Source organism: Platalea leucorodia (genome assembly GCF_965183815.1).
Source record: "Platalea leucorodia genome assembly, chromosome: Z".
NCBI classification, from domain to species: domain Eukaryota; kingdom Metazoa; phylum Chordata; class Aves; order Pelecaniformes; family Threskiornithidae; genus Platalea; species Platalea leucorodia.
The window spans coordinates 37279909-37296402 of record NC_138858.1 but is presented as its reverse complement, the minus strand read 5'-3'; the positions used below and the strand labels follow the sequence as shown (position 1 = coordinate 37296402).

The following is a 16494-nucleotide window of genomic DNA, read 5'->3' as shown; positions in this document are numbered from 1 at the left end:
GGAAGTTTTCATTTGGCTGGATTAGTACCATATAGTTGTACAGAGCAACTGAACAGATTTTTCCTCAAGTCTACAGTGTAAAGTCTGGGAGCTTTATGCACATTAATATATATTCTCAATGGCTCTGTGAAACATGGAATTATTATCAGCCCTGTTGTACAGTTGGAGAATTAAAACTAAATTCACTGCCTGGTTTCTGGCAACAATTCTCTGCCAGCACTGGAAATCAAATCTATCCTGAGTCCCATCCTAGGACCTTAAACAGATCTGGAAACAGGTATAATGCAACCTTGGTGACTTTGGGAACCCCATGAGACCCTGCTAGACTTCCAGGCCAAAGCAAATAGTAACTTCATGATGCTCTGAAGTGAAAGCAAGGACCAGTTTCTGGGAGAAGGAATGTTGAGGACATGGTGAAATGATCTATAATGTCCCATGACTCTGGAAGCTTCCTCATTTTAAACAGCTACCTCAGCTTTACACACAGCTGAGCATAGCAGCTGCTGCTCTTCTGTAGTGGACATTGTGAATCCAAGTTATATTCATGTGGGATAACAGGCTTTTTATCCTCTTGCTCAGAAGTGCTAAAATGATGGCATAAACAGTCCAGCTGCCTTCTAATTATTTATATCTGGAATTCATTCTGATCTTTGAAGAGCAAGCTTTAAAGCACCTCCTTACAGAACTTGCAAGAGCTGATCAGCTGTGTTAGCATTACTCTTCCCTCTACCCCACTCATCACACAGGAACTAGGTACAACATTGGATCAGAAGACTGCTGTAGGACTGATGAAGCTGATGCATCTGCAGTTTCCTTTGGACATCACCACTGATGTGTGCTGATGTCTGTCATCACACTATATCTTTTCCTGATGGTTCAAGTTTGCATTAAGGTAACTGTGAGCTGCTAATAAGCTACTTTGGCCTACGGCAAAAGGACTGTCAAAGGCCACGTCCTTCTCTCACACTGAAGAAGTAAAGTATGCTTGAAAGGTTTTCTATTTATGACTCTGTTTTTCTCTTCATGCCAGTATTTGTTTTAGAAGCAGCTCTGATCACATTTTGCTTAAAGGATAAAATCAGAGAAATTCCAGGTACACAAGTCCCATCTCTAGAAGAACAGAAGATACATAAAATTCCTTCCTCTTTTTCTTACTGAGTACTCTGCTGTACCCTCATGATTTAGGAAGTATTCATTTCCCAGCACCACCTGAAAAGTCAGCAATAAGAGAGGATAGTTTTGGCTCTGAAGCTTTCTACTAGCAGATGGAACATCCTTTCTGCCCCTTCTAAGTCACCTTGTTCATCATGCAACTCCATACAAGGGCTGAAGCTTCAGACATATGATATTTTCCACATTACTACAGGAGCTTCTGGGTTTCTTGCTGTTCTCGTGATCTCTGGAAGGTCCAGGCAGATGGGGATATAAAATGTTTGACTGGGACTGCCCAGAGTTAATGCTACAATTTTTGCTGACAGGTTTTAAAGATCAAATCACCCAGCAGACCTTGACATAAATTAAGAAAATACAACAACTGCATACCGGACTGAGTTCTGCTTGCAGTATTGGCAGAGGATTATCAAGCTCATTAGTTGCAAAGGGTCACAGATGAGTTTTGCCAAGGCTTCAGTGCTTCTGAGTAAGAAATGCAGACACTTGAGGAACTTTACAAACAAAACCTGTAATGACCACTGGGCTAAGTGTCAACTCAATGGGAACTTTGAGAAACCAGACCTTAGACACAGGCACTCAGAATGCATGTTAAATCTTTAAACCTAGTGAAGGTATTTGTGGAATTCACCTTATGCAATTAACTCAGTGTAATTATGCAAGCTGTATATTGTCACTTCCACCATTAGATGCCAGTACCCCTCAAGTACTTCATATTGTCAATCATTATAGCCGTAACTGTTACACACAGTCATAACTAGTCTCCTCACTACACATAACATACAAGCTTTGGAGGCAGTCACTACAGCAAGCACTGAAGGCCTGTGAATATCCAAGTATTCTGATGCATAGCATATACCAGCTAACTTTTACAGTGCTGTGACTTCACTATTTGCAGTGGAAACTAAGGATGTTCTACCTCTCTGCAAAAAAACTTGGGGAATCTGTAGCTCCAGCTTGGATATGTTCAAGACTTAACTGGACATGGCCCTGAGCAGCATGATCTAATTATACCTCATTTGAGCAGGAGGTTGGACTAGACTCCACAGATGACTCTCCAAATCTAAATTTTTCCTTGGTTCTATGAAAATTTGTTTCACCAACTAACATGAAAATAGATGCCAGGCTTAAAGTGTTCAGTATTTAAGAATCTACCAGTTATTTAAGAATCCAAATGTTTTAGGAGACTACGGTTAGCTCTATATACAGGCAAGTGCTAAAGAAATATATACATTTTATTATTTTGAGAGTCCTATGGTGTAACATTCTCTGTGGTTTAACATAACAGACAAATTGATAAAGTATGAGTAAGATCAGTGGACAGTGAGGTAGGTTGAAAACTAACTGAATGACTGGGCCCAGAGGGTTGTGTTCAGTGGCAAAATGACCAGCTGAAGGCCAGCCATGAATGGTGTACACCAGCGGTCAATAGTGGGTCCAATCTTGTTCAACATTGTCATTAAAGTGGGTCCAGAGGAGGGCCACAAAAATGGTCAGAGGGCTGGAACACCTCTCCTATGAAGAGAGGCTGAGAGAGTTGGGGTTGTTCAGGTTGGAGAAGGCTCAGGAGAGACCTTATTGCAGCCTTTCAATAGATAAAGGGGGCTTACAAGAAAGATGGAGAGAGACTTTTTATTGGGGCCTGTAGTGACAGGACACAGGGCAACTATTTTAAACTGAAAGAGGGTAGATATAGATTGGACATTCAAGAAAGAAATTATTTTACAATAAGAGTGGTGAGGCACTGGAACAGGTTGCCCAGAGAAGTTGTGGATGCCTGATCATTGGAAGTGCTCAAATTCAAGTTGGACAGGGCTTTGAGCAACGTGATAAAGTGAAAGATGTCCCTGCCCATGGTGGGGTAGGAGGCTGGAACTAGATGATCTTCAAGTGTTCCTTCCAACCCAAACTGTTCTATGACACTATGATTCTATGATTCATGGTCTGGAAGATTAGGCAGAGTACACCCTCCATAACTTTGCAGATGATACAAAACAGCGAGGAGTGGCTGATACAGATAGTTGTTCTGGCATCCAGAGGGACATGGACAGGCTGGAGAAATGGGCTGACAGGAACTTCAGGAACTTCAACAAAGGCAAAGGCCAAGTCCTATCCCTGAGGAGAAATGTTAGACAATGTGAAGGTTACATGTCACAATAGAGGTCCATAAGTCGGATGAGTTTATGCATTACATTGAATTTGGATGTAGGCATTAGATGGGTACATGATTTCAGACCAAAACATGTGGTCTTCATGGGGTGGGAGCACAGCACCTAGACTACAGCTAACAGGGGCTTATAAGAGGTCTCTCTCACAGCCCGTGGAGCCTGGTGTTGGTGGTCACCGCAGAAGAGAGAAGAAATGGGAAGCAGCTGTGAGGTGCCAAGTACAACCATAGTCCAGGGCTGTGCAGACCCCCCCCCAAGGCCCAGGGAAAAGGTCCCCATTTGGAGCCATGTCCTTTCTCTGCACCAGTTCTCCATGTCCTCAGCAAACCTCCTGTCACTCTGGTGTGGGAGGAGACAGAGTATGAGGATCATTAGAAAAGCTAGTAAAATAACTCTCCTGGTGGTGCGAATTACAGCTGGTGCCTACTTCAGGTCCTCACTGCCTGCGTGGATGCTCTGAGCAAAGGACGTGCCACAGGTCAGTGACTGCTGAGGGACAGGAAAGTCCTGTAGATGAGCACTGTTGATGGTGGTTGGGTAAACTGCTGAATCCTCCAGTTTCAGGCAGTGACCCAAAGAAGCACCAGTGTGTTTCTGCAGGTACCAGGAAAGCAGATCTTGTCAGAGAGCTGCCCAGCCCCTCCTGGAGCCTCCCAGCTCGTAGGCGAGCGGACACGGAGGCTTGAGCCCTCTTTTCTTTCCCTGCTTTGTTAGTGCTTCTTTTCAATGCCAGGTTTCATAAAAGGTGAAGAGAAAGTGAAAGGCACAAGCCCTGAGCACTATGCAAGTAAGTGCAAGTAGCATGAGGCTGGCTGCTGCTACCCCACCAAAGGAGCTGCAGGCCAGGAGAGGGCTCTTACTGCCAGGACTTCAGCTTGTCCACTGTCTGCCCTAGCAGCATCTGAAAGGGAAATGTTCTCTGAGTCCCAGAGCTGCCGGGGCTTTCCAGAGCCAGTGGCTCTAGGAAGGCATGCCAGAAGCGCTGCTTCTTTGACCTGCTCCCCTGTGCTTTATCTCCAAGGAGATACTATTAAAGGTAAATAGCTTAGAATTTATCTGTACTTTACCATGCACAGCAAGAATATATCACAAAGCTGTGCCCATCTTCTGCAACATTTTAGGCCAAATGGTAAGGAAAGACAGCAAAGCCTTCTGGAAATTCCAAGTCTTGTTTGAACTACCAGAGTGCTAAGAGTTTAAAATTAATAAAATAATAATTACAGAGCATTCTAGAAATTCTGAGCTTAAGTCTAGGACAACCTACTGGTGCTTTACAGAAAATTAAGATCAAGTTAATTTCTACAGAATGCACTCAGTTTTATACAGTGTTACCTTGGGAATGTGCCCTAATTTATTACTTCATTTGTCCATCTCAAACTCAGCCTACTGCTGTGCTGGGAAGAAGACCCATCTGCCCATTGACCTACACACACCCTGTTCCCTGCTTTCATGAGTCTAGCCAGTTTCCTCAGCCTGTAGATACGCAAGCCTAGGATACATCCTGGAGCAGCACTATTGCTCAGTGTAACAGTAGCCATGAAGATTTGAAAGACCTAAAGATGTGAAAACAGGAAAGAAGTCCTCATAGCAGTTTTCAAGTCTTGTCCATGTAGTTCATGTGGGAAAAGCAGCATGGTTATCTGTAAAGGAGGAGTTGCCTGTAGAATCACTAAGCTAAGATTCAAATACAAAATTCTGGGTGTGACTACCATCTTTCTTTCTGGAGAGAAGAGGATATTTTAAAGAGGAAAAAATGCACCCTCATTTGGTTCAATCACTTCTTTATTTAAATGGAGAACTGTTCAGGGGACTGTTGGGGCTTTTTGCTATATTTTTCACAAAGTTTCACTTTGCAATAAATTAGAAAGTCTAAGAACGTAAAAGCTTCATGAAACCTTAGGGTTCAACAGAAAAAAAAGCAACATTGAACCCAAAATATTTAGTTATATTCGGCAGCTGATAGCTCAGCACTGGAAGACTTCCTAATTTCCTCTGTGAGGAGCAGCAGTTCTACAGCCAAGTTTGGTAATTAGGAACTCATGTCACAGTTTTGAAATGTTTTTGAAAACGTACACCTTAGGAAGCAGGATGACAGAAGTTGTAAGTTTGCCAGTGAAAAAAGGTTGTTGCCTCCATCAGCAACGTCTTATGTGCTTCTAGAAGGGAACAGAGATTCAGGGCTCTGTAAGCAAAGCTTTGAACTACCGAGATGTAAAAGCAAACAGCCTCCTGCTTTCTTCCAATCCCTGGATCACACCCTTCATCCTAGCACTGAAGATTTAGATGCAAACTTTTATCAACCCTGGTAATCTCTGTCTTGGCCAAGTCAGATTTTGATCTTAGCACCTGAGGAATAAAGTGTTCTTCAGGGATTACCTGTATGAGACAGAGAACAGAGCAATACGGAACTGCCAAGAATTGTGCAACATGTCAAGACTGGGCCCCTGTCATCAAGTGATGGTATGTAACAGATTCTTTTACTATTCTGTGCATTCCTTCTGGCCCCATTTGTTGAAAGACACAACATTTCCCTACATGTTAAAAAACAGGCCCGCTCAGCAGGGTGGGACAGAACTGCACACCAATTATCCTTTTGCTCCAAATCACGTAAAATTATCTCTAAGATAGTTGCCCTATGGTTGCATGCCCTCTACAAACACTACAAAATAATAATCTGATAAAATAGGGGTGTGCCAGGGCCAGAAACATGTCTCAGATCCAGAGGCATTACCTGTGACTGCTAGGCCTTGATAATTCACATAGGTAATTAACTGTAACATAGTTCTTAACTGTAGTACATCACCATTAATGCGTCCATTAAAAGTTTCAGGGCCATCGTGTTTGAAACAGATTACTTCCAATCACTGACAAAAACTTCCTTAGAGGCCAGTCCTAGGATTTAGGCCAGAACTGTAATAAAAAGTAATGGGAGTTGTATATATATATATTTTTTTTTTTTTTTTTAATAGTTTGGGTTGGAAAGGACCTCTAAGGGTCATCTAATCCAACCCTTTCTGTAATAAGCAGGGACATCTTCAACTAGATCAGGTTGCTCAGAGGCCCATCCAACCTGACCTTGAACTGAGCCTTGAATGAGGCTCCATCTCTGTCAGACTCTGTCTTGTTCTACTCTGTCAGAGTCTCTGTCAACGTGCGTAGGGACATCCCTTAGATAGGTCTATGGGGTTATGTGACAAGGCACTGGCAGTGGGGGGGGTTGCAGGGCAGCCTCTCTGAGAGGCTGGAGCTGCCTCGTGCCGGACACAACTGGTTCCAGCCAGCTCCAACCAACCCACCGCAGGACGTGGCTGAGCCCCTCAGGCAAGATGGTGGCACCTCAGAGAAAACAGATTTAAGAAAGGGCAAAACACATTGGGCAGAGAAAGGAGGAGGGGAAAAATAAGAGTGAGAAACAGCAGAGGGAACACCAAGGTCAAAGGATGAGGAGGAGGCAGTCCATGATACACCAGCAGATATTCACACTGTGGCCTGTGCAGGGACCCACTGCTGGAACAGGGGAAAACCATGAAGAGGAAGGAGCAGCAGAGAGGGGCTGCTATGGACTGACCATAAACCTCCCATTCCACATCCCCCTGCGCTGCTGGTGGGGAGGAGTCAGGAGTGAAGGAGTGAATTTGAGCTTGGGAAACAGGGCAGGAGAGGTGCTATTTTAATGTTTTGTCTTTTTTGTTTCTCCCTACACAAATCTACTTTAATTGGTAATAAATTAGTTTTCTCCAAGTCAAGTCTGTTTTGCTTCTGACAGTGACTGGTAAGCAATCTCCCTGTCTTTATCTCAACTCACGAGCTTTCTTATCCTCCCACTGAGGAGGAACAGTGAGTGAGCAGCTGGGTGGGTGTTTCGCTCTTTGCCAAAGCTAACCCACTACAATATGCGTACAACAAAGACTATAAAATGAAATAAAATACTGTGTCATATGAAAGAAAAAATAAATCATAAGTTACCATGTCTTTAAGGTTTACTAGGGGGTTTGTGAACACCAGAATTCTTTAATGAGAAACAACCTGTATCCACAAGATTGTGTGCTGGTCATCATGACACTGTGCTCAGTGTTCAGTTTATCCTGTTTAAGAGGGCCATTATACGTATGAGTTTTAATTGACTGAAGCAATATGATAATGGCAAAAAAAGTATTTTTCACATTTGCAGGAAATGAGTAATGTCCTTTCTGAAATAATATTCTTGCTAGCTGAAGTTAGCACAAAAGATTTGAAAGCAACAAAGTAATAATCCACCGCATTATTCTAGTTATTCTCTCAGCATTTATTTGAAATATCAATACTTTCCATGACATAGTTTATACATTAAGCAGTAGGGAATTGTCTTCATTTCACATCATCCAGTACTGAAGTGGCACATTCGAAGCAGCACATTAAATCTCTGAAACAGTCTGTACAATTTAGATAAATAGAACTCTGGATAACTAAACTAACAGAACTTCTGCAACTGTTACCAAAGGAATGCCAAGAAGCTAGGCACAGCACTGTACACACAAAGTGCAGGAAAGAGGAACACAAGAGAACCAACTAAACATATGGGAAATGGTTTTGCATATACAGCCACATGTCTTTAATTGCTCAACACAAAAAGATACCAAGTTTTATTGAGTCCTCATTGAGGGCAGAATATGCACAAATGATGTTCGAAGAACACATGGTAGACAGAAACAAATGAAGTGAGGGTCATGTTTGGTTGGTTATTGTATTCCTCAGTGAATGAGTTTACAAAGGATATCTGGTGCTTAAGCAGCATGATTTTGTGCCAAGACTTGACAAGAAACAGTTAACAAATGCCAGTTTTATTCCCCATCTTGCCCTCTTACTGGCATTTTGGTGAGCATGCTCAAAGTTCCTGAAGGGCAAATTCAGGCGGTTTGTGGTCCAAGGTTTTTACTACAGGAATCCCCATTTTATGGTTTACAGTTTACCTCTGGATGGAGATAAGCCTTTTAACTATAACTAACAATATAAAAATGAGCAGAGAGCAGCAGGACACACAGTACAGTGGTTTACTTTCTGAGAAACCAGAGGGTTTACATTTACACTGTCTCTGTGAGAACAGCAAGCCAGTTTGGTTGGAAGATACAATTCTGGTTAGTCAATGTTAGACCTGTGTGAACTGTATCATTAGGAAAGGAAAGATGGAATAGCAAGAACTTTTCCCTCTTTTTATAGAGGACTAAGACTGAAAAGTAATACAGTGGTGATAGGCATTATCTTCCCAGTACCATCTTCACTTCCTGATACTTCACTACGAGTTACCTGCTTTGCTTGCCATCATCTTCCCAGCTTCACCTCAGTAATGGCTCTGGTTACCACCAGGCCAGCATCGCCAATAAACTATGCCACACTATGCTGGCTCAGAAGATACTACGCATCACCACCACGTAGTATGACAACACATAAACCAAAGATGCTCAGTAGGAATCGATGACTCTAACCACTGCAGTTTGCACTTGTAAGGTATAAGAAGCAGCATTTTGAAAGCAGTGGTACTGACACAACTATCTGGGTCAGAGGTGGTGGATCAGTCATCCTAATTGGGTAATGGAACTAGAATATCGACATAATTGATGGGGAAGAAACCTGACTGGCCATGAAGCATCCCCTCATACCAGTTTTCATCTATCTGGTTAGTGAGGGTAATGATATCACCCTCTTTAAATCCCAGCTCCCCTTCATTTTCTGGTTCAAAGTCATACAGAGCTCGGCAGCATGGCTGATCCATGTGAACACCTATGGAGAAGAAACACAAAGAAACAACGTGCTTAAAAATCTCAACAGTTATAGCATCCTTTTTACCACTTACCTACTACAGATTTTGCTGTTTCTGGTATCACTCATATGCTGATACAGTTCTTTGATAACATCTAAATTTGGACTGCTAAACTTCATTAGAAGACAGCTATCAGCTTTTGGCAGCCTCCAGTTTTCGTATGTGACTGCTAGTAAATGTCTGAGAATCCTAAAAGAACCAAGCTACAGTCAAGCCCAGACCTAAAGGCATGGCTACGATCAGTTTGGATCTAATTTTTACCTGTTTACAAAACACAAAAAATGAAGCAAAAGCTCTAATATATTTCCAGCTTTACTGGCACAGAGATGCTTTGTCTGTTTACCTCAGGCAGGTAGTGTAAGAGGTAGCTTAAAACAACAGTGAAGATATAACCGAGTCTTTGTCCTGTATTTGGAAACTTCACTGGTACAGCTATATCGTAAATCACTGTATATGCTCCTAATCCTCTGAATTTTAATGAGGTTTCCAAAGACCTTTTCTCCCCATTCCCATAAAACATTTGATTGCAGGATAGAATCAGAACAAGTTTGAATTGAAACCTTTCTAATATGCTAGTTCATGAACATCTGACTGTAAACCCTTTAGTATGGCTAATGGATATTATTTTAAGTCATTAGATAGATTAGATTTTCATACGTTGTATGAAATAAATAAATATTCCTCCCATCCCCCATATTCCCCCTCCTCCCCCCTCCCCCAAAGGCTCTATAGCTTCAAGCCTACCAAAAGCAAAATTGTTACTGGTCAAACATTTAGGATTTAGCAGCACTAAATTCTAAGGAATCTTATCTACCTGACTTTCCATAGTAACAGTTGATGGACTTCTAGTGGTCAGAATGAACTGACACATGCCACTCCATCATAATGGCACTTCTAGTAATACATATTTCAGCTTTTTCATGTATACTGGCTTCAGGATGAGTAAGTTTCAGATTCAAACTTTTTGCACATTCATTTCAACCACTCAGTACGGCTAGAAGGCCTATGCTTGAGCTATTATAGGCCAAAAATATTCCATTTCTATAGATGTCAATAGAGCAAGTTTTTCAAATACCAGATTTAATTTATTAAATTCTGTAGTGAAACCTTCTTTCATTTCTTTACATATCGCTCACAGTGTATTTTGCTTTATTTGTCATGAAGACTATTTTGCTGGCATCAACAAGCCTTATGACATGTGTTTGGTATCCTCACCGCTACTAGTTGAAATTTAGAAGACTTAGCAAATAAACTCTAATGACCATAGAAGATCAGAGCTTTGAAGGAACCAACCCAAACATGTATTAAAGAATTTTCAAAGAAGGCGGTGTTTCTCTGAAACCAACAAACACTTCAAAACAAAGAACCCCTATCAAAGAAAATGCTAAATACTGCTCTCTGAAGTGGAAAACATGAATGCTGACGAGACACAGGAACATCAGTCTGCACTGCCTGAGTCCAGACAACTGTTCATGACACTCCAGAAAAGAAGTGAAGAAGAAAATTACTGGTGGCATGAGGAGAGCTTTAGCATGCAAGACTCAAGCCACGCTCATGCACAAGGAATGTCCATTGTATCCCCCTCCTTGCTATCATAGTGAAATTACTAGGAATTTGCAAGATAATGCAAGACAATTTTCAGGGAAGTCAGTGTCTGGACAGAGGACAGCCTTCACCATAACATGGGATAACTGACCGTTACTGTAAGAAACAAATAATAAGGCTTTCTTAGTATGTGCTGATATGAAATAAATGCTTCTTTAAGATAATAATTATGCACAGTCATATAAATGTTTGATCCTGCTTGTGCCGCTCCCAACTGGAGAAAGAAAATAGCTCAGATGGCTTTGTTTTTCTTTGTAGTGATTTTTACTTTAAGGCTTTTTGTGTTGTAATACCTGGTTTTAAAAAGCAGGATAAGGTTATGGAGGTTTTGGGGGGGGTTCACGGTTCTGCATTTTCATGGAAAACTTCCAGTTGTTCTCTTGGTTTTTTAAATGCCTATTTTGTAAAGACCTATATTTCAAGATTAATTTAGTGTGGCAGCATCTTTTTGAGCTTCTAGGACCAAGGAAATTTTTGACACAGAGACACATTTAAAGCAGTGGATGATCCATCCCTGTTCTCCTGCCTGGGGATGTGAACACTTTACAAAGAAACAACAGTTCAAACAGCTCTCTCCTATGCTATCCTTATTCTCCTTTTCCCTCACTATGGAAGAACTGATCTCTAGAAGAAAGTATGGAACTTCTGCATTGTAGCAAAACTTTGGACAGAGTTGGCTTTTCTTCTCACATTGTGTAGAGAACTGCTAGGGCAAAACGACGAGATGTCTCAAACAGCCTTGGTGCTGAAACCAGAATGCAGAGGGACAGTCGGTAGGACCCAGGACCAGACGGTACCCGGAGCGAGGGTGAGGGAGGGAGGGAGCCCTGCGGACAGGGTGGCCTTGCCTCAGCCCCATACATGTGAGCTGTGAAGCCTCTTATGCCCCCCCCCCCCCCGCCCCCCCCCGCCTGAGGGAGGGTCCCAGTATTGCTCCTCTTGGGCTCACTGGTCACCCCTCCTAATTCGACTGGTATCTCTGCCACTCGTGGAACTGGGACGAGAGAAGCTTCCAAAAGTCCAAAGACTGAAATCTATAAATAGGGGTTCTCGCTCTCTCTCCACCAAATACCCCCATTGGCAGGTCCAATGCTGGATCCAGGACTGGTGATTCCCCTCGTCCTCCCTCTTTCCCTCTCCCCCTCTCTCTTTTTCACTTCGCCTAAGGTAATTAAGTCGTCAAAGTTGTTAAATTGTAGTTAAGAGTACTATACGGCCTACCTTGATTTTCCATAAAGCCACACAGCTTAGCTGCATAGCTGGTGTAGATATAATTGTGAGAGCGTTGGTCGGTATCAAATATTTGTCTCTGTCTGCAAAAGCTTTCTACTGAAGTTGGTGTTTGTGTATGGACCTTGAGTGTTGGCCCACCTTAATCCATACCGAGAGGATTTGTGAACCTTAATCACTCCTCCCCCCTCCTCCCCAGGTGGGATGTCACATATTGCTACTGCCATTACCTGATGGTTTGGGTGTGGTGGCATGTGATATTCCTCCATTGTGCTGAGTATTGTCACCAGTTGTGAAATCCAGGCTCATACGGGGTTTGGGCTGGTATTCTCTCCTGGGCTGAGATGATGCCTCTTTTATTCTGCCAAAACATGAAGTTAAGTCTCAAGAGTTAGTTTCTTGTTAACTTATGAGATGCACCAAACATCTTTATTTCCATGGCTGAAGTTCCCATCCACCAGTCATCCAGACTAAACAAGTTTTGGCATTTGGAGTAGTTTTTTGTTTACAACATCAGTTTAAATTACCAAAAATCACCTGATGTGACAATGCCATGAGGTTGATAATTTTTCTTTCGCTCTAGAAACATAGCATTTTGTCTGGCTTCCTTTTGTCTAACAATAACAAAGAGCTTCTAATGGGGGAAAACTTGTTACGTGATTAGCAATGAGCAACAGAAGGCCTGTACAAACATCTCTGCCCCCATTTTTAGCATGATTTTACTTCTATCCCTGGCAAGCCTTAACTATTCAGTTGGTCAATGCCGACTCTTGTCATTTTGTGAGGAGACTGTGTGGGAATGTACTGACTTCAGTTGCAGACTTAGTTAATTTGTAATTTGGAATGCTTGTTTCACAAAGGCACACAAAACCAGTTTTCCTGACTCTCAAAATAAAAACATTATGCATCATTCATTTCAACTTATTCTTCTAATTGAGGAATCTAGAATTTCTAGGAAAGGGTACATTTTCAGATTCCAGGATAAAATCCAGGGAAGGGATGATGACAGAATCAGAGCAGCTTATGCAGAACAACTGCAACATATATTTCTAATACTACATATGGAAGAATACTTCGTTCAAGACCTCCGTATTTAAAGGACAAGTTGGTTTCTCTAACCTTCTCTAGATCTGCTCCAGACTTGCTGTTTGTAGCACATCTTGGTTTATCTATTGAAAAGATCTGCTTCTAACTTAAGCAGTTTTGGTCCTGATACAAGGGTTTCCTCACCATCCAAAATATTATCAGTATTAGTCAGTCAGAGACTGCTTTTCTTCTTCATAAACAAAAACATAAGCATATTAAAAACATAAATTAATGAAGTTGTCAAAATAAACTTAAATAAAAAGGCTTTGCTGTGTTTCACTCATTAAAAGAAGTTACTTTTTCAAAACAGTAAAGTGTTGAAGAAAGAAATACTTAAACAAGTCCTACTACAATTAATGCTTCCGTGAAATAAACACCATTTTTTACAGATTATGGAACTAGAAGGTGCCAGTTGTAGTGACTTCCTAAAAACTACCCAAAAGCTCAGTATGAGCCATGTCTCTTAAGAAAAGAAACATCTCCAAGGAAACCATTCCTGCTTCCCAGCTGCGCTGTCATGATACTGTCTTGAAAACTACAGCTTCCTTTTGTTTGATGAAAAAAGGAGTTTAAAAGGAAAAGCCTTTGCTGACCTTCCAGATTTTATTAATTTTATTGCAAGTCTCCCAATGTTTGCCAAGTTTCTGAAGTCCCAGTTCCTGGAATCATGGTATTTTAAGGTAGTTTATGTCTTCCGTTAATGCGTAGAAGAAAAATGAAAATTCTTGTACTTGCAGTTCCTGAAGGAAGTTTTGAAGCCTCATCTAAAGGGCCCAGAAAGAATATAAGGCTTGAGTGCATTTTTAAATTTTTCATGGTTTTTGCAGTCTAATTTTTTTTTTTTTTTTTTTTTTTTTAATCCTTTGGGCAATATTTTAAACAGGACACTCTTAGCAGTTAAAAGACATTGTCCATGCCAAACAACAACACAAACAAGTTCCATTCACGTCTTTTAAAAACTGTCTAGAAAACGGGCAGCATATGCTGTAGACATCACTGAGAGTGAACAGTAAAAAATTTGCTCAGCTTAAAAGTAAAGCATTATTTATTTTCTGGTCCATATGGTCTAAAAAACCACCCCCAAAACCCAGGGCCATGCATTCTTTGCCACCTGCCTATCACCAGCAGGAAAAGACTAGTAGTTCAAATAGTAACAGCTCTACATCCCTGCTTAATCCCTGGCATAAGCATATCACAGTGCCCTAATTTGTGTCCAGTGGTGTGGACAAAGGATGATTTAGCCAGCAGACTCTTTACAATTAGGGATGCACAGGAAGTTTACGCAAAAGATTTACTTCAGCTGATCTATAATAACAGTCTAACGCAAGGTTCTGGAAAAGCTAAAATCACTCAGAGCTGAAACTTAAAGCAAAGATACTGACTGTTTAGTTGAATTTTCAAAAGGGCAAAGGATTATCTGAACTGATACAGAAAGAGAAATCTGTTGCAGAGAGAGGTATGTTCACTTTATGACATAACTTATGGACTACAGAACAACCCACCTGCTCCTGAAGACTTTTTAATGCTTCTGTAAAGTAAATGAATTGCAGTATTCATTTGGAAGTGCTGAAAATCCTTCTGTTAGCTGTTTAGACAGTACTGCAAACTGTATCCAGAAACAGCCTGCTGGGCAGCCTATCTACCAAAACAAGTGCTGCTCCTAATCGCAAAGAAATTTTAAGCCTTAGAACTGGATGAGGCTTACAGACTGTCTGCTCTGAGAAAATAAACACTGACAGACCCAATAGTACCAGAAACTAGATATACATGAATGACATCAGAAAACAGCAAAGAATCACACATGATTAAAAAGCTGTCTTCACACAGTATGTGAGCATTATTTGCTGTTGGCAATTACATCCAGCTTTTAGGAAGAGTCTTCCAGAACCATGTGGACTAAAGAAATCTTTCCTGTATGTTAAGTTCCCTGGAAGAAGGACATGTGTGGGGGAAGCTGACAAACTTTTACAAACATTATTTTCCTCATTTCAAGAGGGTACACTCAAGGGTTTTGTGTTGATAGAAACAAAAATTCTAAACTAAAAATTTTAAAATTCTATTAAAAAGATATTTTATCAGTTCTGAGATGGCATTCACAGTTACAGAAAAGGGGCTGGAAGAGGTAAACTCAGTTAAGTCTTGTATCAAGTCTGATCTGGCAATAAAGCTCAAAAAAGGGGTATTTAATAAGGTGGCAAATGATGGAGTTCTCTCTACCTGGCTCAGGAGGATCTTCGGGTAGATGAGAATTTAACAAGATGCTCTTTTTCAATAGCAATCATTAACATCTTCTCTCAGAAAAACTACTTTGTCTTTCATGTCTTTGTCTACATGCAGGAATGGTAAGGAATCCAAAGTTGTAAGTCCCACTCACTTCCAATATTTATAAACACTTGCTTTCAGTTAAATCACATTTAACAGCTTTACTGAGCTGACATGCTTTCCTGAACTCAGTCTTCATTCAGTCATACTCAGAATTATATGCATCTCTAAAAGATATAAACCTCAGCTTGCAATTGCCTAATGAAATGGCCCTTGTTTTCATACAATTACCAAGTTGCAAAAGATAACAGTGTTGCATTCTACTCATAGGTTTTCTGCCTCAGTAAAACAAAAAAACAATTCAACAAACTGACAAGAAGTGCATTACCTATCTTCCAGCTTAGAAGTAACTCGCTGTAGGATCTGTGTGGCCTGCTTGTGGTACTCCAGCTGGGCTTGTACAAGAGCAGAAAGCTGGCTCACTTGTTCAATCTGAGGATTGACATTAAAACATCAGATCTTAGGTAAGTACTAACAGCTCAGCAATAGCAAGTAAAGACCACTGTCACACTGACACTGCAAAGGCAGTTTTACTTCTCTCTCTAAAAACTTGATTCATCTTTGTAGTTCATAAATAGTTACATATCAGTCTTTATTCATTACCATGTCTGGTTATGACCTGATCTGGAATGGTAACTGCAGCTCATCTCCATGGCTGATTTGCATGAACAGCAACCTCATTCAGAAAACACTACGAAAGTAAAAATGAGACTGTAATAAGAGCATAATACACCTTCTCCCTCCCTGCCTTTCAGAGGCACAAAACCATAGGGAGTCTGGTCATGCTTCTGTTGTATTCTGGCCTGTGAAGCAGACCAAAACAGGAAGATACTGCGTACTCTTGGATGCACAATATTTGTAGTGAAGGCAGATAGGATTCTACTTCATGAGGAAAAAAACATCCAAAACTCTTGTGTGGGCAATGCAATTGCTAACAGTTTCCATAATACACAATGCCGCAACAGTGTAATGCAGGCCAGCACTATCTGGACACACAGGGTTGGATGTTACTACAAGGATTAAAACTACAAACGTGTTATACTTCTTTTATTTCAGCACAGCTATGTTTAATTCCTAACATACAAATATTTTCAGGTTTGTTATGGCCCCTCTACA

The 16494-nt window shown here is 41.1% G+C and overlaps 1 protein-coding gene across 1 annotated transcript in view; it reads right to left on the bottom strand.

The window, feature by feature from the left end:
- Positions 1 to 8895: 8895 nt before the first annotated feature.
- The window catches only part of SH3GL2 (SH3 domain containing GRB2 like 2, endophilin A1), a gene marked incomplete at both ends in the record, with an annotated part of 103610 nt that continues 96011 nt past the window's right edge, over positions 8896 to 16494 (bottom strand). Inside the window, 3 exons of the mRNA XM_082337588.1 lie at positions 8896 to 9095; positions 12201 to 12331; positions 15707 to 15810. Coding sequence (XP_082193714.1) covers positions 8896 to 9095; positions 12201 to 12331; positions 15707 to 15810 — 435 coding nt within the window. The remainder of the gene's footprint in view (positions 9096 to 12200; positions 12332 to 15706; positions 15811 to 16494) is intronic.